Source organism: Bos taurus, chromosome 17, assembly GCF_002263795.3.
Source record: "Bos taurus isolate L1 Dominette 01449 registration number 42190680 breed Hereford chromosome 17, ARS-UCD2.0, whole genome shotgun sequence".
Taxonomy (NCBI): domain Eukaryota; kingdom Metazoa; phylum Chordata; class Mammalia; order Artiodactyla; family Bovidae; genus Bos; species Bos taurus.
Window position 1 is genome coordinate 71,830,311 of NC_037344.1, and position 22,731 is coordinate 71,853,041.

General features: G+C 68.0%; 2 protein-coding genes across 5 annotated transcripts in view; one reads left to right on the forward strand and one right to left on the reverse strand.

The window, feature by feature from the left end:
- The window catches only part of RSPH14 (radial spoke head 14 homolog), a 52,021-nt gene that overhangs the window by 17,529 nt on the left and 11,761 nt on the right, over window positions 1-22,731 (forward strand). For 2 of the 4 annotated variants that reach the window (XM_059876163.1, XM_059876164.1), the window contains one exon: window positions 698-11,365. The exons of 1 other annotated variant lie outside the window; for it this stretch is intronic. In XM_059876163.1, coding sequence (XP_059732146.1) covers window positions 698-1,251 — 554 coding nt within the window. In that variant the 3' untranslated portion in view covers window positions 1,252-11,365. 4 annotated transcript variants of the gene reach the window in all.
- The window catches only part of GNAZ (G protein subunit alpha z), a 30,190-nt gene that overhangs the window by 2,923 nt on the left and 4,536 nt on the right, over window positions 1-22,731 (reverse strand). Inside the window, exon 2 of the mRNA XM_024977859.2 lies at window positions 13,533-14,741. Coding sequence (XP_024833627.1) covers window positions 13,533-14,255 — 723 coding nt within the window. The 5' untranslated portion in view covers window positions 14,256-14,741. The remainder of the gene's footprint in view (window positions 1-13,532; window positions 14,742-22,731) is intronic.

Below are 22,731 nucleotides of genomic sequence, written 5' to 3' on the forward strand. Positions count from 1 at the left end.
GTGTGTGTGTGTGTTTGGGGGGTGATCATATGTGTGTGTTGGGGGTGATCGTGTGCGTTGGGGGGTGATCATGTGTGTTGGGGGGTGATTGCGTGTGTGTGTGTTTGGGGGGTGATCATGTGTGTGTGTTGGGGGTGATCGTGTGTGTTGGGGGGTGATTGTGTGTGTTTGGGGGGTGATCACGTGTGTGTGTTGGGGGTGATCGTGTGTGTTGGGGAGTGATCGTGTGTGTGTGTTGGGGGGGTGATCATGTGTGTGTGTGTTGGGGGGGTGATCATGTGTGTGTGTTGGGGGTGATCATGTGTGTTGGGGGGTGATCGTGTGTGTTGGGGGTGATCATGTCTGTTGGGGGATGATCGTGTGTGTTGGGGGGTGATCGTGTGTGTGTGTGTTGGGGGGGTGATCATGTGTGTGTTTTGGGGGTGATCATGTCTGTTGGGGGATGATCGTGTGTGTTGGGGGTGACTGTGTGTGTGTGTTTGGGGGGTGATCATGTGTGTGTGTTGGGGGATGATCATGTGTGTTGGGGGATGATGGTGTGTGTTGCGGGGTGATTGTGTGTGTTGGGGGATGATCGTATGTGTTGGGGGGTGATCATGTGTGTTGGGGGGTGATCGTGTGTGTTGGGGGGTGATCGTGTGTGTTGGGGGAGTGACCGTGTGTATGTGTGTGTGTTGGGGGGGCGATCCTTCTGCAGACAGAAGCAGGATGCCGGCCCCCAGCGTGTCTGAGAGCAGGATGGAGTCCCCCTCGCCGAGGCTGGTGGTCCAGGAAACCACCTGCCACTGGGTGGCAACGAGCGCTAATGGATTCCTGGAAGCCGCGTGGAAAGAACCAGCGGCGGAGCTGTCTGTCATTTCGCCGGAACGATGTCTTAATCAGGGTGCTCCCGACCCCAGATCTCACACGTACGATAAACAACAGATGTGGCCAGAGGCACGTATTCACCAAGCACTGAGCGCACACTCGCTGAGCAGGTCTCTGGTTTCGGGCAGGTGCCAAAGCCCAGAGACCGGAGGCCGAGTGGCCGGGGGGGCCCTGTGTGTGGCGGGGCTCCAGGGTGGGCAGGCCAATGCTGGGCAGGGGCAACAGCTGTTCGGATATCCAGGCATCTGGGCCCTGCTGGGTCACCGGTGTGGGGAGACAGGCAGCTCCTGCGTCCAGCGCGCCTGCCGAGGGGTCACTCGGGACCCTGCTGGTCTGCCCTGCAATGCTGGGGGGTGGGACCCCATTGGCACCAGTGCAGTCTGACCAGCCCCTGGGCAGGAGGGAACGGGGGCCCGCCCACCCGCACAGGGAGAGTACCGCCCTGATCAGCTCACGGTGTCTCTGGCCTCTGGGGGGCGGGGGGGGCATGGAGGAGGACCAGGGCATGCGGGCCACTGGCCACCTGTCCATGGGGGCCCCCAGAACCTCCTCCCACCCCTACAGCCCCTCCAGGGGCCCCTAGAAACCCCGGCCCGTCAGCATCTCCGCACCCTCTGCCACTTGAGCTGGCTTCCCTCACGCCTCCTCAGCCTCCCCGGGCAGCCGGCACCCCACTCTGCCAGCCTCCAACTGTGCTTTGGGCCCGCCGCACCCCTGGGAAAGGGGGCTCTGTCGGCCGCCCTCCTCCAGAGGTTGGGGGCGGAACGGGACCCCTATGGGAAGCTGAGAGGCCCCGCGCCAGGCACCAGGGCCAGCAGCAGCCATCATGCGCTGACTTGGAGACCAAGGCCAGACGTCCTGGGACGGGGGGCCCTGGTGGCCAGGATGGGGCGGCGGGCAGGCCAAGCAGGGCGGAGGCCCCAGGTAGCAGGGTGCGGCCTGGCACTCACTCAGCTCCTTGGGGCCCAGCACAAGGTCCTGGCCCAGAAGGGCCCCAGTCTGCCTGCTGCAGGACCAGCCTGGGGTGTTTGTTCTTGGGAGCCGTGAACCCGGCTTTTCACGCAGGGAGGCTGGGCTGCAGGCATGAATGAGCTCCATTCACCACAGTGCCAGGCTCTGAGGGCGCCGAGGGCGGGGGCCGTCAGTGGGGATGCCTGGCGGCACCCGGCTCAGTGGGCCGAGTGGGCAGGGTCCATCCGGGGCTGGACGTCGAGGTGGCACCGGCCGTCCACGGAATGTGAGGGCGCTGCTGGCCGCAGGCCCGTCGGGGGGGCCCATGCTCAGCGTGGCACTGACCGCCCCCTCCTCCATGGCCTGCAAGGAGCTGAGGCCCAGACAGCCCTGTGCCCTGGGTGGGAGGAGCCCCCCGGGACCTCCCTGGCCCACCCTGAGCCCTGCTGCACGGGTCTCCTCCGCTGAGGACAGGGCAAGTGGACCCCAGCCTCACACCCCATCTGTCCCGAGGTGCTGGCAGGGGCGCCGGCAGGGGGGACCCGTGTAAGCTGCACCTGCAGCTGCAGAGACAGGCTTGTCACCCAAGAGGGGGCTGCAGCCTGTGGCTGAGTGGGCTGTGTCGTCTCCATGCAAAGCTGCAGAAAAGTCTAGCAAGCCTGGGGTGCCGGGGGGCCCTGCTGGGAGGCTGTGGGTTGGGGGGGGCAGGCAGAGGCTGCACTTGGGGCGCCCCTGGCCCTGGGCTCCACAGGAAAGGGACCGGGCCCAGATCACTGGCTGCCTGGCGGCTTGAAGCCCTGGGTTCCCCCCGACCCATTCCTGCCCCCACCCCCCACATCCACTAAAGGTCCTCAGCCTCTACCGTGCGCTTCCCTTTGGGATCTAGTTGTCGTGAGTCAGAGGCGGGGTGTGCTCAGAGGTGCAGGGCCCGCTTGTGGCTACAGCCCTCAGGCTGAGGGGCGCAGGCGGGAGGGCCCCCTGGGGACAGGGAGGAGGCGGCCAGAGGCAGAGGCTGGAGGCCTGGGGCAGCGATTCAGACCTCCACTCCCGGGGATCGCGCCCCTCGTGGATGAGTCCGTGGGAGGGCAGGGCCCGTGAGCCTGGCTCACCCCGGCAAGCATGCAGTCACTACCGCCCTGTGCAGACGGGTAGGGGGGCAGGCATGGTCCTGGTCGGCCTGCCCACAGGGGGCCTGGGAACGCCTGTGGCCCCTCGGGCCCTTCCCACCGCCAAGTCTCTGCCACTAGGGCGACTGAGCGCGGTCCTGCCGTTTCCACGGCAACTGGGGAGGCAGCTCCACCCTCAGCCTTGCACAGCGTCGCAGACCCAGACCCTCAGGCTGGACCAGGCGGCCCTCTGGGAGGGGCACGGAGGACCGAGCTGGCTGGTGGCCAGGCGACACTGTCCACCGCCGTCTACTTGCTGGCAGCCAGGGAGGGCACCTCGGGGTTCAGGAGACCTCACGGCCCCCCGGGGCATGGGGCAGGGAAGGGGGCAGTCCTTCTGGGGACCTGCTGCTGGTGGGCGGGGGACGGGGCGGTTACCGCAGGGCGCCCTGTGGCTGGGCCTCGCTCTTCCCCGCGGCCCCCATTTACACCATGTGGGGGCTGGGCTGAGGGCCCCTCTGCCCCAGGGAGAGCCTCTGACAGCCGGAGCCACCTGCGGTCCCCGCCGGTCCCCACCCTAAACCCTGCTCCGGGCGCCTGGGGAAAAGAGCTGGACGACTGGGTTGCGTCCAGGCTGATCGAGTCAGTGCTGCCCACGTGTTCCTCCCGCAGGGCTGGGCGCCGGCTGCCCCGGACCCAGGACTGGGTTAGCGAGGCTGATGGGCGCAGGAGCCCCACAATGCCCGGGGCTGGTCTGCGGGGATGGCTGGAAGCCACGGTCGGCGCGGGGGCAGCGGGGCAAGCGGGCCACCCGCTGCTTCTCCTTCTGTCCGAATCCGCGAGCCCTCGAGGTGCCCTGGCCCTCGACCCCTTGGGCTCCCAGGGCCGAGACGGCACGGTCCTGCCCGGGGTCGGTGCTATGGCCCCAGGATCCAACTCCATGACTCCGTGTGCCCTCCGCCAGGGCCCTGACCCTCCCCCAGCACCTGCCGCCCCCTGCAGACAGGCAGCCCCAGGTCCGGGTCAGGGGTCAGGGGTCAGAGTGGGGGTCAGTGAGCAGCACTGGGATCAGCACTCGGGGGGGGGGAGATGTGCGTCTCTCACCCGCACCTCCCGGGTACTCACGGCCCTCGGACTCCACGCCCAGGGACCAGAAGCCGGCTCAGCAAAGGGCCCAGCCTGCCCCCACCCCAGGGGGTGGCTCCCTGCATCCCGGGCGGGCGGGGGTAGGCAGGGCGGGGGTGCTGGGCCCCACAGGCCTGAGGCCATCGACAGATGGGGCTTCGCGGGGGACGGGGGGGTGTTGTGTTCTGGAGGCCTGTCCCCTGCCCACCCTCCAGGAACAATTGTGAGGCTCGTGGTAACCGCGTGGCCAGGCCTGCCCCTTCAAACAGCAGTGCTGTTTAAACAAGATAACAGGCTGCGGAGAAGCTGTGCTCAGGCCCCGATGGCCCGAAAGCCACCCCGGACGTGCCAGGAGCAGCGGAAGCTCGGCCTGGGGCAGCTCGCCGGATGCCCCTGCCGCCCCGCCCAGCGCCCCCTCCCCAGGATCAGGTCCCGGATCCCCCCACGAGGAGGCTCAGCGAGCTGGGATGAGCCATCTGTGTTGAGGGGCTTAGAGGTCTGCATGAAGGTGCCCTCAGCCTCCCAGGGACCCCGGACCCTGGACAGGAAGGACCACAGCCTGGGTTCCACCGGGGTACCTCAGGACAAGCGTGCTCAACCCTCCAAGGCCACGGCCACGCTGGCCTGGGGGTGCCCTGCATCCTTGGGGGCCGGGCGGGGACAGCCCGCGGCCCCACACGGGCACGCTGCGACCCCGCTCTCAGGACCAACGCGGGGGCCCTGCCCACCTATGCAGCAGGAGTCGCGTGAGCGGCCGGCCCCCATGCCCCAGACACATGCATCTGTGCCCTGCTCTCACTGAACCTCAAAGACCGACGGGATCTCAGCCAGAAACGATGGCTCCCGAGCCCACGGGTGGCCGCAGAGCCCCGAGCAGGGGGCACGGGGACAGTGGGTGGCCCATAACTTCAGTAGCGCGGGTGGGGAATGAGTTAGGGTCGACCCCCAGAGACCCAAGGCCACGCGTGGAGCACCTGCCCTAGCGGGCATGGAGCCCCCGTACGCTGCTCCCCGCCCTGCCCGGAGTCAGGCCCAGAGTAGGCAGGTGCTAGCCTCCACAGGGCCCGGGCTCTGCGTCTCACCTGCCTTCACCCCCCCCCCGCCCCCAATGCCCCCCACCCTCGTCCCGCAGGGAGCACACCTCCTTCAAAGCCCCCGTCCTTCTAGGCTTCCGCTGAAACGAGACCTGCCTGCTACTTGTTTTCGTCTTAAACCTTGCCGGCTTGATCCACGTGCCCCCTCACTCCCTGACCGTCCGTCACTGATGAGAAATTAGCCGACGGCGGGATGCAGGTGTGGGCGGGCCTGGCCCACGCGCAGACCATCGCCGCTACCGCGGGAGGGCCGGCAGCCGCCCCGGGACCGGAAGGGGGACCCCGGGGGCCCAGCCCTCTTGCCTGATGCGGCCCTGACTCGGTCCATCAGGTGGGGCTCCTGCAGCCCCGGGCCACCCCTCCCCAAGCGAAAGCAGTGGGTGGGGAGACATCCCAGAGGGGAACCTCTTCCCCTGGCCGACAAGACGGTTTCAGAAGTGCTCACCCTTAGCAGGTACCCGGGTCATGACTGCCCAGCACTGGCTTCTCCATCAGCGTGGGTGCAGGGTGGGGCTGGGCCAGGGCCAGGGTCCTCAGCTCTGCCAAGAGACCGAGCGGAGTGACAGACCCTCTCCCGGGAAGGACGCCCACGTGTGGCCAAGGGCCTCCCGAGGACCCTGGGGCCATGGCAGGCTGGGCCTGGGAACGCTGATCCAGCCGGGGCAGCGGCCGGCGCTCTGCCCGGGAGGCTGGCACCGTGGCTGACCCCAGGCCCCGCCCCGCAAGGTGCTCCAAGCCCCACAGCCCCCTGCCCAGGGGGAGGCGAGGGGGTGAGGAAGCCAGGCGGGGCCCCGTGTCTGGTTTCCAAGCCACAGTCCCCCCGAGACAGAAAGGACGCACGTGCCCTTCAGATGTCACCATCTTCCTGGTGGGTCCCTGAAACCTGCCCTCTCCAGCCGGGGCCCCCTGGATCACTCCCCGGGCCGTGTCGGTAAACAGTAGCGTGGCAGGAAGTGTCTGGGCCGTGGGGTCACAGCGGCTGTGCCTGGGGCCGGGCTGGACTTACACGCGGGGGCCCACCTGGGCCCTCCACAGCCCTCGGGAACGGTCTGCTCTCCCGCCCCGACGGGCTCCCGGCCCGTGTTCAGCAGACTGCCCTGCCCTCCCTGGAGCCCCGCACCACCGTGGAGGGGCTGGGAGGCCCTGGGGGCAACAGGCCCTGTGCCGGGCCCCCTGGCCAGCCTGCTAGGTCTGGGCATCAGGGGAGCGCCCAGGGACAGTGCGGCCCAGCACCGCCTCCATCCCCGCCCGGGGTGGCCTCTGGCCTTGGCGATGCCGCACCGAGGGGCACTCGCAGCCTGACCCCGGCAGGCCTGAGCTGACTGCGGGGGGCGGGAGATGGCAGAATGGCCACTAACGGGCTTCGAGGCTCAGCTCGGTCACACTGTGATGGGCTGGCCTTGGCCTTGGGGGGCGTCGTGCTGCGTGGGGGCCCAGCCCACCTGTGCGTCCAGCTCTCTAGTGTGAGAGAGAGGAAAGGAGGCGGCCTGAGGTTCCCACAGCCTTCCCAGCCAGCAGCCAGGCCAGGAGGAGGTCGTGGGGCTGTCCGGGATCTATGCTCCACTGCCTGGCAGCGTTCTCCATCCGAGCGCCAGCCCCAGAGCCCCGGGCCCCGCGGGCACCAGACACGGGCGCCGGGAACGGCAGACGTCAAAACTGGGTCCTGTCCCCGAGTTGCAGGCCTGTCGCCCAGCTTTGCGGGCAGGAAGGTGGGGCTGGACCCGCGTGTGGCCGAGGCCTGCCCTCCCGCCTCCCAGGGTCCCGTCCTCCGGCGGGTGAGCTGGAGGGGGCAGCCGCACAGGAAGCGCAGGCCGCCTGGCTGCTGTGCCAGTCTCCTCGGGCTGGCCACAGGAGCCTGGGCCTCCTCGGTCAGGACTGCTGGCAGGGTCGCTGGAGGGCAGCAGAGGTGTGCGGGGCTGCGGCCTGGGCGAGCCTCAGCGGGAACCTTAGGGCGGACCCCCGGGGCCCGCTGAGCTCGGCTCCGGATCTGAGGACCCGCAAGCTGAGAGGGTTCTCTGCCGTGAGGTCCTGCTGAGTGCAGACGCGCTGACATGTGTGTGGACAGAGCTGGGGGTTATGGAGGCCCGGCGGCAATGGCCACCCCAGAGACTGGGCTGTGGGCTGGACTCCCCCGTGGGGCCTCCCAAACCCCTTGGTCGTACCTTGAAGGGCTGCCCCCAGCCTCCCCGTGACCCTGGCGAGCTTGGCAAGGGGGAGCCCCGGCCAGCACCCCCAGCTACACCCCAGGCCCTGCCTCCGATGTCAGGCCCTTCTGCCCGCACGCTGGTCTCTGGGGCAGGAGACCGCCCTGGCTGCTACTTGGGGCTGCCTCCCTGCCAAGCCCCACGGAAGCCAGTCTCAGCCTCCAGAGGCTGCGCCATGCAGTCCCCGCATGACCTCAGGGGAGGAAAGGGGGCTTGTCCTCAGGCCGGTGGGGGGAGGACCCCGGGGCTGGCCACGAACACGCTGACAGATGCAGCAGCGCCCCCAGCTCCCAGGTAGCCCCTCTGCACACAGCATCGATTTCCCTGCCCCCAGAGAGCGTGAACCGCTCTGGCAAAGGGCCGTCCCCCAGTGGGGCAAGCGTGAGCAGAAATGACGTGCACGGCCGCAGGCCCAGAGCAGGGGGCTGCTGAGGGGTCGGGGGCGGCCGGCCTGGCTCTACGAGGAGCCGGCAGCAAGTGCCGTTGTTCACTGAAGACTGAGCCTGCCGGGCAGGGACGTGGGGGAACCACTGCCTAGAGGAGGCGGGGGCCGCTTAACGTCCGCCTCGGGCGGGGGGTGGCCGTAGCATCTGCTGATGTCCGCAACATCACCGCTCTCACCTGGCTGATCTCAAGCTGCTAACGTGATGTCCACCAGTCTCAGAGGACAGGGGTGCAGTGTGGCGGGGGCAGCCCTGCCTACACAGCCCAAGACCTGGCAAGAGGCTGACCCTGACCCGCCTGTGAGGCGGAGGGCCCCAGCCTCATATCCGAGAACACGTGGACACCCCCCGGCAGAGTCCACCAGGTCACGCGGCGAAGGCAGAGCGACCAGGGGTGGAGGGGAAGGGTGGTGTATCCCTCCTGCCCTGCTGTGTCCAGTGATGGCCTCGGAGGGTGGGCGGGGGGCCTCCAGGGTCATGGCAAGAGGCAACCACCGTGGAGGGGCGAGTCCACGAGGGCCCAGAGTGAGGAGCAGGGCTGCAGGAAGGCCCTCTGTGCGGCGGGCATCCTTCCGGCCAGCTGACCGCTGGCGGAGGACGGACTCTGGCAGACGCTGAGCACCGAGGGAGCAGGAGGCAGGGACCCTGGGAGCAGCCGGTGGGGCGGGGCAGGGCAGGCCCCATCCGGCTGAAATGTCAGCAAGCACGCGCCCACCGAGGGCTGCCCGTGGGCACCGGGGAGGCTGACCTGCCAGGGGAGGGTAGCCATGGGTGCTGCCTCTCCACCCACCCTCCCCCACCCCCAAGTGACGCCCAGGGCTCGCGAAGGGAGGACCGGATGCCCCCGCCACTGAGGGGGGCTGAGACAAGGGCCGGGCGGAGAAGCAGGGGCCCCGGGCAGAGGCGGCCAGTGCCCACGAGCCTCAGCAGCAGCTCCCAGCAGTGAACGCGCGACTGGCCCCGCGGGCTCCCTTGGGAGGGGTGACGAGCCACAGAGAGACAGGGCCGGGCCAAGCACGCCAGGGACATCCGCGGGGAGGGACAGTGTGGTCAGCTGAGCCCTGTGCCTGCTGCAGCTGGGGCCAGACGTGCTGTCACAGCCCGCCAGGGACTCAGCCCCTGGGGCTGCCTTCACCTCGGGCTCCAGTCCAGGGGGCCTCTGCGGTCCCAGGGTCAACGTGGTGTGCAGAGGTCAAGGCTGCATGTGGCCCTGGCATCCCGTGAAACTGGAAGCAGCTACAGGGGAGACCGCAGCCTGCTGGGGAGGCGGGTGGCCTCCGAATGTGACCTCAGCCGGGTTGGGGGCAGGAGGCAGACGGTGGGGTGTGCTCCACTGGGGCTTCCTGGGGGTCCTGCTTCCGAGGTCGGTGCTGCTAGGGCGGTGCCAACCCCAGTGGCCGCTCAAGCGCCCCCAGGCCCGCTCGCTGTCTGCACCCTGGCTCCCAGCCCCGGGCCCACGATGGTGACCTCAGCCTCGGCCTCCCCGTCTGCAGAGCTGGCTGGGTACAGGCCCTGGAGGCTGCATCAAGCCCCCTCCAGTCTAAGCGGGGTGTCACCCACGCCCGCGGCTCCCCTCTGACTGTCTGTCGGACACGCGCCTCCTGCTGCGTCCCAGCGGGTGGCAGCCGGTTCACCACGCTCCCGGGCAGCACTGTTTTGCGACGACGATCTTACAACACTGAAACGTGCGCCCTTTGGGGCTGAATGACACAGCGTGGTGTTCGGGCGGTGGGTCACAGGACTTGTAGGACAGCCTGGAGCGGCCCCCTCGGCAGCACCTGCAGGGGCTCCCTCTCAGCTGCGCCCTAGAAGCCAGGGCCCCAGACATTGGCTCTTCCCGGCCCTGGCCACGTCTGTGGCATGCCACTGTGTGCCAGGCCCTGCCACCATCTGTGGGTAGGGTGGGGCTCCCCAGGACCAGGAGGGGCCGCTGGGCAGGGCTAGGCACACACTGACCCCTAAGAAGCATGTCCCTGTGTCCTCTGCTCCTGAGACCCTCAACACAGATGACACAGCTGACCAGCTACTGCTGGGTAGCGGCAGGGACACCAGGCCTCCTGCAAGGAGCCCTGTGAGAAAGTGAAATCACCCCTGGGAGATGTGCCTGCCACGTCCCGGAGGAGGGGCAGAGTCCCTAGGCAGCAAGAGGGTCTGCAGACGTGACACTCAGCTGTGCTGGGATGAGTGCCCCTACCTCAACCCCTGTACCCCTGACACTCGGGCTCACCATGGCATCTGGCCCCACCTGGGCCTCATACCCACAGCAGGCACACAGCAGGTACACAGTAGGTGTGAGGCAAGTATATACGAGGCATACAGTAGGTACGCCAGAAGCAAACAGCAGGCGCACAGCAGGTATACAGCAAGCACACAGCAGGTGTATAGCAGGTGCACAGCCAGCAAATAGCAGGTATACAGCAGGCGCAGAGCAGGCACACAGCAGGTACACAGAAGGCACACAGCAGGTGCACAGCCAGCAAACAGCAAGTATACAGCAGGCGCACAGCAGGCACACAGCAGGTACACAGAAGGCAAACAGCAGGTACATGCAGGTATACAGCAGGCGTACAGCAGGTGCACAGAAGGTACACAGCAGGCACACAGCAGGTATACAGCAGGCGCACAGCAAGTGTATAGCAGGTGCGCAGCCAGCAAACAGCAGGTATACAGCAGGCGCACAGCAGGTACACAGCAGGTGCACAGCAGGTATACAGCAGGTGCACAGCAGGTAAACAACAGGCGCACAGCAGGCACACAGCAGGTATACAGCAAGCGCACAGCAGGAGCACAGCAGGTATACAGCAGGTGCACAGCAGGCACGTAGCAGGTACACAGCAGGCACAGAGCCAGGCACACAGCAGGTGCACAGCAGGTATACAGCAGGCGCACAGCAGGTATACAGCATGTATACAGCAGGAGCACAGCAGGTATACAGCAGGCGCACAGCAAGCCCGCTGGCAGCCCCACGGCCCACAGCACAGGGAGCCACTGAGTGTGCTCCCGTGAGAACCGACACCTCGTGGCCGCCTCGCCCGTCCCTTCTGGGGGCCCCGCAGTGCAGAAGCCCTAAGTCTGTCAGCAGGCCCCTGGGGCGAGCCCGGAGCAGGCTGACAGCAGGGTGCTGGGGTCCCACCTGCAGGGCGCTCAAGGGAATGCCCTGGGGGCTGTCCAGGCGGGTGGGCACCCACGGGGCCCACAGCTGAGCTCCTTGTCTTTTCCACCCGGGTGGAGGCCGGCAGCCAGGCGGCAGGAGGGGTGGTGGGCTGGTGGGCTTGGTCTCTGAGCTGTCCTCATGCCAAGACAGGGACCTGGGCACCACTGCCGGCCCACAGCGCCCACGGGTGATGCCTGGGCTGAGCTCCAGCAGCCCTGCACGGGGGACGGGGCCCAGGCCGACTCAGGACCCGTGAAATCCTCCTGGGACGAGGGCCCAGCATCACGCCCGAGGCTGGGCACGGCTTCTGCGACCCGCGGGCTGCCATGGTCCACGGACACCCCGGAATCTGCCCCTGCCCAGGGGCTGCCCTGCACGCGCCCCAAGCCCAGCGGTCTTGACGTCACCCTTGGCAACATGCTGACGCAGAAGCCGGCGGGGGCGGAAGGGGGCCCTGTCTGGGGGGGGCGGAGACGAGGCTGCAGACGCCTAGTGCGGGGTGGGGGGAGCTCCGCGGGGCCGGTCCAGAGCCTGGCACTGGATCCCGGGCCCCTCTGGCTTCTCGGAGCCACCCGGCCTCCACCGGGGCCCTTGGAAAGGCGAAGGCGGGGCAGGGGAGGGGGCAGCCCTGCACCCCACTCCCTGGCAGCCAGCCCCGCTGTGGCCAGCAGCGGCGGGACTCACGGGCGGCACTGTCTCCGCCCGGCAGTGTTTGTTTTCCATCGAGATACTGCTGGTGGAGCATGAAAGGTCAGAACCACTTGGAATCCAGTGAATTTCCAGCCCTGCTTGACTTTCTCATTGAGAATCTCCTTTTCTGGTGAACAGGCATCTCCCCAGGCCTGCCGAGCCCAGGCGGGGCAGGCTGGGGGTCTTGCTCCAGGAAACACTGTGACGACCCACAGGCCTCGGAGAGGCCGCTTGTCCACCTGGCCGTGCACTGGGCTCAGCCAGGAGGCCGCTTGCCCACACACGACGGGGCCCTGGTGTGCGGAGCGGCAGCGTGTGGGCGCCTGCCGGGCGGGCGTGATGCCTGAGCTGAGACCTGGCGGGCAGGGTGGGGGGCAGGGGACAGGGTGGCCGCATGCCTCCGTGGAACATGGGACGCCCCGGGGCCTGGCCCCCCATGCCCCTCTTGACCCAGCACTCCTGCAGGCCCAAGCTCCACGGCAGGACGTGCTGGCCGACAGCCTGGGCACCCCGCCTGGTGCCCAGGGAATTCACCCCGCCTGTTCTCTGGTCCTGGAGACGACAGAGGAGGCGGCCCGGAGATCCGGGCCTCCGGAAGGCCTCAGGACCCGGGGCCACCACCAGCCAGCCCCGGGGGAGCAGAACCAAGCTGGTGAAAGAGAGCTGGAGGGCGGAGCCCGGGTGGGTGCATACGCGTCCGGGTGGCCCCACGCCCTCGGCCGTGCTCGGCAAGGAGCCTGGCCTTGCCCCACCGCTGCCCAGGACCACATGCCAGACCCAGAAGTGGGGGCGGGCAGATGCAGGCACAGGGCTGGGAGCGAGATGGGCTGGCCCTGGGGGCTGCGGGGCTGGCCAGGCCCCCCATGCCGGGATTGGAAACCTCTTCAGGGCCAACTCCAGGTCTCTGCTCAGGGGTCCTGCCTGTCTCAGATCCTCTGCTGGGGGGGCGGCCCAGCCACACCCACCCCTGTGCAGCTGAACGGCCTCCAGCACTGTGGCTCCTGGCGCCTGGGGCCTCCTGCCTAGCTGGGCCTGCGGGGTGCTGCCCAGCCTCCTTGCCAGGGGCCTGCCTCCCAGCTTGCCCAGAAGCTCCCGTCAAGCCCCAGTGGCTTCAGCCCCGGGCCCAGTCCCTCGGCAACCTCCTACACTTGCCCACAACACTTGAGGCTGAGCCCTCAGCCCACAGGGCAGTCCTCAGCCTGGGTGGAAGGCCTAAAAGAATTCCCATCCCGTCCCCGACCCCAGGGATGAAGCCTCAGAGGAGCTTCTTCACCCTGCGGCTGACGGACGCTCAGGACTGGGTCAGGTCGTGGGGCCGAGGTTGCCGGGACCGAGGCCGGTGCCAGGCTGGGGGGAACCGCCAGCCGCCCCCCTTGGTCCTGCAGAGCAGCCAGCCTCCATCCCGCCTCCCGGGGGCCTCCCCACACACCTGCTGCCCCCCAATCTCACCTGCAGCAAAGCCTCTCGGGGTGCCAGCTCCCTTCCTCCCCGCCCCGGGAGGTCCACGGGCTCTGCGGGCCAGGGAGCAGGCCCCAGCCGGCCCTGGCGCCCGAGAGCAGCAGGCACGGGGTGTGGCCTGCTCGTGGCACCAAGGTGCAGGCCCCTGGGCACTGGCCCCGCTAGCACCCTGAGGTCACCGTGGCCCAGGGCAGTCTCCCTGCCCGCGCCGCGGGGATAGTGGTTACTTGGTCAGAGTGGACCGCGGGGCCTGGCCTGGAGTGGCCACCGAGAGCTGCGCTCTGGGCGGACGTCCTGACGGCGGCGCGACCCCGAGGTCCTCGCTGGGGCCGATGGCCGCCGGCTCCCCTTGAATGAGGCGGCGGCTCCCACCTCGCCCCAGGGGCCTCACGTGCCAGGGCCGGCGCACAGAGCGGCGGGAGGACCCGGCGCGCACTCACCGTCTGGTTGTCCTCGTAGAGCTTCAGGTCGTAGCCGCTGAGCTCCACGCAGAAGATGATCGCGGTGACGCCCTCGAAGCAGTGGATCCACTTTTTGCGCTCCGACCGCTGGCCGCCCACGTCCACCATCTTGAAGGTGAGCTCCTTGAAGGTGAACTTGTTCTCCACGATGCCCGTGGTCATGTCCCGGGAGCGCAGGATGTCCTCCACGGTGGGCACGTAGTCGGGCGCGGCGATGCGCTCCAGGTCGTTCAAGTAGTACGCCGCGTTGTCCTCCAGGTGGTACTCGCTGGAGCGGCCGAAGCAGGCCTGCGCGCCGGGGTCGGCCCACAGCCGCCGCATGACGCCCAGCAGCTCGGGCGTGATCTCGCCCTTGCTCTCGGCCGGGCCCGTGAGCGCGAACAGCTGCACGGCGTCGTAGGCGCGGTCGGGGTTGTGGAAGTCGATCTTGAGCGCGGCCAGGGCGCGCACGATGCGCGTCAGCGAGTCGATGGCGTTGTAGACGATGAGCGGCTTGTACTCGCGGCAGGCCTCCAGGTTGAAGCCGCCGCTGTGCAGGATCTTCATCTGCTTCACCACGGTGCTCTTGCCCGAGTTGCTGGTGCCCAGCAGCAGCAGCTTGATCTCGCGCCGCTGCCGCTGGCTCTCCGAGCGCAGGTGGCGGTCGATGCGCCGCGACCGCCGGGCCGCCTCTTTCTCCTCTGAGCTTTGCCGGCATCCCATGGTCCGGCCGGGCAGCACCGGGGGCCCACCAGCCGCGGGGGGAGCTCGGACGACGACAACGATGCTGAGACTGGAGGCTCAGTCCCGGCGCACGCACGCACGCGCGCCCCGGCGGAGGGAGCCGATGCCCGCGCACCCCGCCGCGGAGGGAGCCGGTGCCCGGCGGCGGCGCTCAGCGCGCCTGGGGGGGCGAGGCCGTGGCCCGCTGCAGCCCCTGCCCCGGCGCCCCCGCTCCAGTTGGCATGGCGCTCCCGCCGCGGGAGGCGGCCCAGCCCCCCCTCAGGGACACTCCGCCGACCCCCGGGCCCGCGGGGCCACCACCGTCATTCCCTGTCCTCCGGATGGCGGGAGGCCGGTGCGCTGCTAGTGGCTGGGGTGCGGCTCCCACGTGCGTGACTGGAGGGCGGGTCCCCGGTAACGATGCTGACGTCCAGGGCTCTCCCTGCGGCCCCGGAGGCCTCGATCATCCGATCATCCGCCCTTCACCTGCCAACGAGAGAACAGCGTGAGCCTCCTCCCGCACAGGCCAGCGGGGCGGGGAGCCCTGGACGGGCCTGGTGCGCGGGGAGGAGGAATCAGAGCCCTTCCCTTCCGTGGAGCTCACCCCGCAGCCCAGGGCAAGGGGCGCACCTGGAGACGCGTCTGCTGAGGGCAGACGATGACTGGACGATGGGCCAGTCGGCGCAGCCCCAGCGAGGCTGGCCATTTGGCTTAGAGCAGAGACCCCCAGATGGTCTCCGCTGGGCATGCAGCGGCCTGCAGATCGAGTGCTGAGGACAATGTGAACACTATGCCGGCAGCAACCCCACGCGTGAACCCCCAGGGCACACGTGTGCATGTACATGTGAGCAAGGGGTCTGTGAAGTCACTCCGAGCAGCAGTGAGCTCTAGGCTGTGACAGTTCAAGGGGCTCGTGCCTTTCACCATGTTTTCTGCACTCGCGCCTTAAGAAAGGTCTGCAGACAGGAGTCGCGCTTGGAGCGGGGCAGGGCCGGGTGGGTGTGCTGCTGCTGACTCCGCCAGGCCCTTGGCCAGAGGCTCTGCATGTCTAGTTCCAGCCAAGCAGCCGCCAGGGCTCCCGGGGGCCCAGCCTCCTAAAGGGAATGCCTGCCACATTACCAGGTGCCTGGTGTTGTCAGTTCTGATTTTCTCAATTTGGGGTCATTAAGTCTCACATGTAGGCCCAAGTGACCAACTCCCTCAGCTGGTCTGTGACAGGGACAGAGGTCACCCAGGAGAGCAGGTCCCTCCCACTGTCCGGGGCCACCAGAGACACGCAGGCCCCGGAGGTGACCCCCACACCCCTCAGCACAGGCAGGTGACGCGGCCTGGGGTCCAGCGGGCCAGTGCCCGCTGCGTGCAGGGCGGCGTCCTGACAGACAGCACCGACGGCGCCTCCTCGCGGTGCTGCGCACAGCCCCTCCCTGGAGGGCCTGGGGGGCCACCCGAAACCCACCTGCTCCCTCGTGGGCCCCCTCAGGCCCCCGTACCCCCCCCCCAGTGGGCTCCCCCCTCCCCACCACGCCTGCCCCTTCTCAGGTCTCTCCTACTGGGTTGAGATCCTTACCAAACACCACATACAAAAATTAACCTAAAAAAGACCAAAGACCTTAAACTATAGGACTCTCAGGAAAAAGCAGAGAGCAAAAGCTGCCTGATACTGGGTCTAGGCATTCATTTCTGGGGTGCGACACCAAACACACAGCCAACGAGAGAGACAACAAACTGGATGTCATCAAAAGGTAAACGTTCTGTGCATCAAAGCTGGCATCAGCAGGCCGAGAGGCAAGCCACAGAAGGGCAGACAACGTCTAACTGTGCCCCTACTGAGGGACCGGCTTCGAGAGCATCGAGAACTCCTAAAGTTCACGGGTAAACACGATGAGTCACAGCTAGCAGAGGACTCGAGTGGACGCTTATCTAAAGGCACTCGAATGGCCAGAAGCACGTGAGAAGACGCTCAGAATCGCTGGTTACAGAGAAACATACATCAAAACCGCACGAAGGTACCAGCTCACAAGCTATAAAGGAGTCACTCCAGGAAGAGTGGAATCCTCGCGGACTGCTGCTGGGAAAGTCAACTGGCGCGGCTGCCGTGGCAAACAGCCCGGAGGGCCCTCAAAAACTAAGAACAGATCTACTCCACGACCCAGTGAGTCCACTTCTGGGTGTAGACCCCAAAGAACTGGCAGCCGGGTCTCAGCAAGATACTCGCTTACCCGTGTTCACAACAGCGTCATCCGTCAACGGCCAAGAGGCGCAAGCAGCCCAGCGTCCACCGACGGGACCGAGGGGCCAACAGACTGGGATGGAAACATACACGGGAACGATATTCAGCCTCAAAAAAGAAGACACTCTGACGCGGGCCATGACATGGATGAGTCTCGGGGACACGACACTCAGCGAGGCAGGCCTGGCCCTCAGGACAAACGCTGTCATGATTCTAATTCTCGGCAGTCCCGACCCGGGTCACAGGCATAGAGGCCGGAGGTGACGGTAGTGTGGGGCTGGGGGTGGTCCCGAATCGGGTCACAGGTGTAGAGGCTGGAGGTGACGGTGGTGCGGGGCTGGGGGGCGGCGCGGGCTGTGCTTACAAGGGAAGGCGTCTCGGTTTAGGAAGACGGGCAGGTCCTGGAGATGATGCCGGTCGAGGTTGCATGGCGTGAGTGTGCTTGATGCCGCGGAACTGCGCCTGTTTACACACGGCTAAAGGGGCTTCCCCGGCTGTCCAGCAGCGAGGAATCCCTGGCAGTTCGGGAGATGTGGGTTCGACCACGGGCTTGGACCGAGAGGGTTTAGTGTGCCGAGGAGGAGTGACTAGGCCCGTGGGCCACAACTCCCACGCCCAGAGCCCGGCTCCGCCAGGAGAGGAGCTGCCGCAGTGGGACGCCCGCGCACCCCGACCTGGGAGGGGCCCCTGCTCCCCGCACGAGAGAAGAGCCCCCCACGGCCAGAGGACCCAACACAGCCAAAAAGAGACGAGTGAAGACACGTTTAAAGAACGTTTACACGGATAAATCTCACTACGCGTATTTTAACACCTCTGTGAGAAAGGTGGGGCTGGTCACGCGGTCCCTGACCGGGGTGGCCACAGGGCACCGCGTGGGTCAGAGGGAGACGTGGTTGGGGCGACCGTGCCCTAAGGGCTGAGTCTGGAGCTGCTGCAGATGGGCCATGCACAGATCGTCAGAACCAGGCCCAAGGCCCCCCCGAGAGCCTCCCTGCAGCCCACGGGTCTCAGCCACAGCCCCGGGGGTCTCCGCGGTGGGCCTGGTGCTTTGGGTCCAGTTGGGCTTCCCGGGACCCCCGAGGGCGCCTCCAGTCGGCCCAGAGGCACAGGCCCGGGGCCGACGCCACGTCCTGCCCTGGCCGGGAGCCGCTCTCCGGTCCCCAGCACCTGACACCCGGGAGCCCCGCTGGGTCCGCCTGGATTCCACTGAGGCGTGGGGCTGGGAGAGGCAGGCGGGGGGCGCAGGGGAGAGACTGACCAGGGAACTTAGAGGGCAGGACCCCGACAGAGAAGGGGAGGCGCGGGCGGGCGGGCAGGCCGGCCAGGAGCCACGGTGCACGCCGGGGGCCGCGTGGCGACATGCCGTGTGCTGAGAGCACACGCACGCAGGCCTGTGCTCGCGTCTGTGTGCCGCGTGGGCTGTGACGAGATGGCTGCACGTGGACTCCGGGCCCTCACCCACAGTTACTCACTGGGCTGGCCGGCGGGCAGTGGCGGGCCTGCTGGAGACCCTCGACCGAGGAGGGCAGGCATCGAACCAGAGGCGGCACGTGAGCAGTGATGGGGGCCCAGCTTTAGAGCGCAGGCTGGGGCGGGGCGCTGGGCTGTGGGGGTGCACGGGCCGGCCTGGGGGAAGCGGAGGACGCAGGGAGCTGGCCCGACAGCGGGGGGCGGCCTGCTCTCCGGGTCAGGTGGGACGAGGGCCGCACTCCGTCTGGGTGTGAACAGCACCCCTGGATGCAGAACGCTCTGCACGCAGCTGTCCCGGGGTGGGGGTGGGGGACGGCTGCAGCTGGCTTGCGGGCGCACCGGGGTCTGGCCCAGGCTGGGAGGGGGGACCCTGGGGGGAAACGGGCTCAGTGTACACAGGTGGACCAGCCCGGGCTCCCCGACAGCTGTGAGGGCAACCGCGTCCTCTGAAGCTCCACCCCGGCCCCCTCAGTGGCCTCGCGGCCTCGCCGACCCATCTGCCTGTGGACCCAGGGGCCACCTGGGTGGGACCCCAAACCCAGAGCCCACTCAGGACTCTGCGGCTGGAACCCGCCCTCCCCCCCACAGCCTTGAGAGAGATGCTTCCCCTCAGAGCCGCCCTGTCCCGACCTCGACCCCCACCCTGGCCCCTTCCCCGGACACGCCCCTCAGGCCTCGAGTCACAGAGCGCGGTGCCACCCGGGGCCAGGGCTGGGGTCACGGGCTCGGTGGGGCCCTGCACGTCCAGTGGGCTGCCCCTGGACGCCCCCCGGGGCCTGGCCCAGACCTCCAGCCCCGTGACTCCCGGGTCTGCTGCCGCCCTCCCTGCGGCCGTGTCAAGAGCTGGAGCACGACTGGGATGGCAGCCCCCAACTGCGTGCCCAGCGGCCCCCTGTGGTCCCCACCTCTGATGCAGGCAGGGAGCCCAGGGCCAAGGTCACCTCGGGTGTCGTGCCCAAGCCGGCCTAAGCCAGAGGGTCCCTGGGACGGAGAATGGCTTATCGGCTTAGGGGGCCAAGGAGCCCTGGACCCAGCGGGCGGGGCGGGCTTGTCCTGGGGCCCGGATTCCTCCAGGGAGGCAGAGATGAGACAGGGCAGCCCCCGCCCCCAGGAAAGCCCTCTCCACGCTGAGCCCTGGGCTCCCAGGCAGGGCTGGGTTTGAGGGGGCGTGCGGGGTCTGAGCAGAGGTCACTTGGATTGGCCAGCCGTGCGGGGAGTCAGGGAAGGACCCCAGGGCGGAGGGCAGCCCAAACCCCAGGGCCGGTGTGGTCAGGCAAGACCACCCCAGCACCGGGCCACCAGGCTGACGCTCTAGAGAGCTGCTCCTGGGCTGACACCTCCATGGGGACCTGGGGGTCGCCAGCCTGAGCCCCAGTGCCCGGGGCCTGGCCACGTGCCTCTGCCACGGGCTCCCGGCCAGGATCGTCTCTCACACAGGCCCGGCCCTGCCCTCGCGGACCACGGTCCCTGCTGGCCCCAGCCCTGCCTCCCAGGAAGGGCAAGTCTCCGCTCCCACGCAGGCTCGCTCAGCTGCGCTCCCCCGTCCCGCAGCGGGTGGACATTTGCGTCTGAGCACCGGTCCGCGGGCGCCCTTGCTGGGCCTGCTGGAGCTCGGCCTGGGCCCGTCCACAGCCCCGCAGGCCTGTGCCCTTCACCTGCGGCTCTGACCCGCCTCCACCCGCTGAGCGGGAGCTGCGGCCCAAGCACAAGGCTTTGACCTCAGGGCTCATGGCCCTGCCCGGCTGGCCCAGGCCCGCAGACACATGGGGCGGTCTGCTCGTGTCCTTGAACTCAGGGCAGCTGTGGGCTGGGCCTCAGGGACACTGTGTCCCCGGGAAGCCGGCGAGGTGGGGTCTGAGGGAGGGCCTGGCTGCACCCTCGGTGTCTGGGGCCCGTGGGGCACAGCCTTCACCGCCGTCCCGCGAGCGCGGCTCCCGCATCAGCCTCGCAGGGTGCTGGAGCTGGGCATGGGGCCCCGGGTGTAGGACTCAGGTCTGGGGAACGGGCAGCGCCCTCAGGCTGCCTGTGGGGTGGGGGGCCCTCTGACCCCCTGGTGCCGACACAGCCGGTCACCTGTTCTTGCTGTATGTGGCCCCGTTTTCTTTAAGCTGACTGCCTTCTCACTGAGACATTTCTGCTTTAAAAGTGCCCTCTTGTTGTTCCTGCTTCGAACGGAAAGCCCGTCACAGCTCCGACGTAAGGAACGAGACCAGCGGGGTCGTAGCTGCCAGCCCGGGGACTGCCGGGAGGCCACGGGCCCGCTGCCGCTGGACAGTGGGGTCAGCAAGGCCGGGGGGTGGGAGCCAGGCAGCTCACGGGGCTTTCCCCTTAAGGGAAAGGACAGAGGAGGAAGGCAGCCAACCCGGGTGGAGGGTACTTCTCGCAGCTTGGGGGTCTCAGGCCCTCTCCATGGCCCGGCGACCACCCAGCCCCCAGCATGTAGAAGGGCGCACCCAGGCTGAACCCCTCCCTGCTAGGAACCCCGCGGTGGGAGTCAGTGCTGCTCCCTTGGCCTCGCTCAGCACGGATGCTGTCTCAGAGAACTGCTGCCCTGACCCCCTCAGCCCACTTCATCAGACCACAGCCTGAGGCCCTCCCAATGGGCGACCATCTTCACCCGGACCCGTCTGACCACTGTGGTACCGTCGGGGGCCTGAGCTGGGTGTCAGGCTCCGCTCTGGGCTCGGGGACACGGGAGTGAGCCTGTGCACCGAGGGGCTTGTGTTCTGGTGGGGGAAGCAGGGAAGAGTACCTGGGGGCTTGTGTTCTGGTGGGGGAACTGGGGAAGAGCACCCGGGGCTTGTGTTCTGGTGGGGGAACCGGGGAAGAGCAGCCGGGGCTTGTGTTCTGGTGGGGGAAGCAGGGAAGAGTACATGGGGGCTTGTGTTCTGGTGGGGGAACCGGGGAAGAGCACCCGGGGCTTGTGTTCTGGTGGGGGAAGTGGGGAAGAGCACCCGGGGCTCGTGTTCTGGTGGGGGAAGTGGGGAAGAGCACCCGGGGCTTGTGTTCTGGTGGGGGAACAGGGGAAGATCACCCAGGGCTTGTGTTCTGGTGGGGGAAGTGGGGAAAAGCACCCAGGGCTTGTGTTCTGGTGGGGGAACAGGGGAAGATCACCCAGGGCTTGTGTTCTGGTGGGGGAAGCAGGGAAGAGCACCCGGGGCTCATGTTCTGGTGGGGGAAGCGGGGAAGGGCAGCGCCATGGAGACGGGAGTAGGGTGTGTGTCGGGGAGCTGCCCCAGGGGTGTGGCAGCAGGTCCAAAGAGCTGACGCTGGAGGAGACAGACCATCACACAGGGCGGGGACACCTGGCCTGACACTGCCCGAGAGAGGGCTCGCGGGCAGCAGGCACCTGTTGGGCCTGGTTAAGGGCAGGCCCACCGCAGCAGCGTCCCTCCCACAGTTCCCCAGGGGGCGGCTCCGTGTGGGCTCCCTGGCAGGGACCCCCAGGGGCCAGAGGGCAGAAAGTGCACACCTCCCACCGAGACGCCCATCCTCTGGAGGCGGCGCTGCTGGCGTGGGAGGCGGGGCCTGGCCGACATCACTGCAGCAGAACCAGACTCTCTGCTGCCTCTGGACACGACAGTACCTTCTGAGATGACCCCTGCATGCCCAGATGCCAGGAATACTGGACAGGACAGGGACAGGCCGCCCTCCGGCACCTGCCCCCTGGGCAAAGCCGGCCTCCCTCAGCGTCCCCCCCCGGTGCCCGTAGCACCCTGCCCACGCCCCCCCAAGGCCAGGGAGACTCTGCCCCGCAGCACGCAGCCGTAGCGGTGCCTTTGAGACCTAACACCTTTCCCAGGGGGCCCTGAGCCGAGGCTCCGGCCTACCCCTCCCAGCAGCAGGTCAGGACCTCCCCCAGGACAGGGCCTTCCTCAGCCTCGCCTGGCCCCCGCCCCCTCCTTCCTGCAGGCCGAGGCCCCAGGCCCTGCTCTGGACTGCCCCCGAACAGCCAGCGGCCCCGGCTCCCTGCTCCCTGGGGACACAAAGGCAGGGTGGCTCTGAGCTCAGCGCCCCCGCCCCAGCGTTATTTATGACCCACACACAACACTGTGGCTTCCTAACCTGTGGCAGTGCCCTCGCACTTATGGGATGCTGGCTCCGCGGGGCGGGGCGGGGGCTGTGGGCAGGTTCTGTCACTAAGGTGTCCCGCGGCCCACAGGTACCCGGCAGGAAGCAGGTGCCAGATGAACGCACCCGCCCTTTGTACCGAGCGAGGGAGGGGCCCACTCGGGGCAGGGAGCAGCCGGGGACTTCCGGGAAGCCTTCCAGCAAGGCCGGGGGCGTCCCCACAGTGATGGACAAGGCGTGTGCCCGGCTACACCCTGACCCGGCCTGCCTGCGAGCCCCCTGCCCAGGCTGGCCCCCCAAGCCTACAGGCCCCACGCCCCCCACCCCACCCTCGGCACCCAGACACCGCTCACGCCCTTCCCTTCCTCCGTCTCCTGCCCCAGAAGCGCCCAGGACAGCCAGCAACAGGACTGCAGCACCTCTGCACTTCCAGAGCGGGGGGCTGTGGGTTCCATCCCTGGCTGGGGGACAAAGATCCCCGCGTCTGCGCAGCACGGCCGAGAAGCAGGCCAACGCACCTGGAGAGCAGGCCACGGGGCCGCGTGGGGCAGGGCCCAGCCCGGGACGGGGTGGCTTCCCGGTGGGGCCTGCCTGGACCCTCCTCCCGGCCGCCGCCCGCCGGGCGAGGCCGGGCATGGGCACGCGTGCGTGGAGTTATCACAGAGGAAATCAATGCCTGGCACCGGCCCAGTGTTTCAGGGAAAT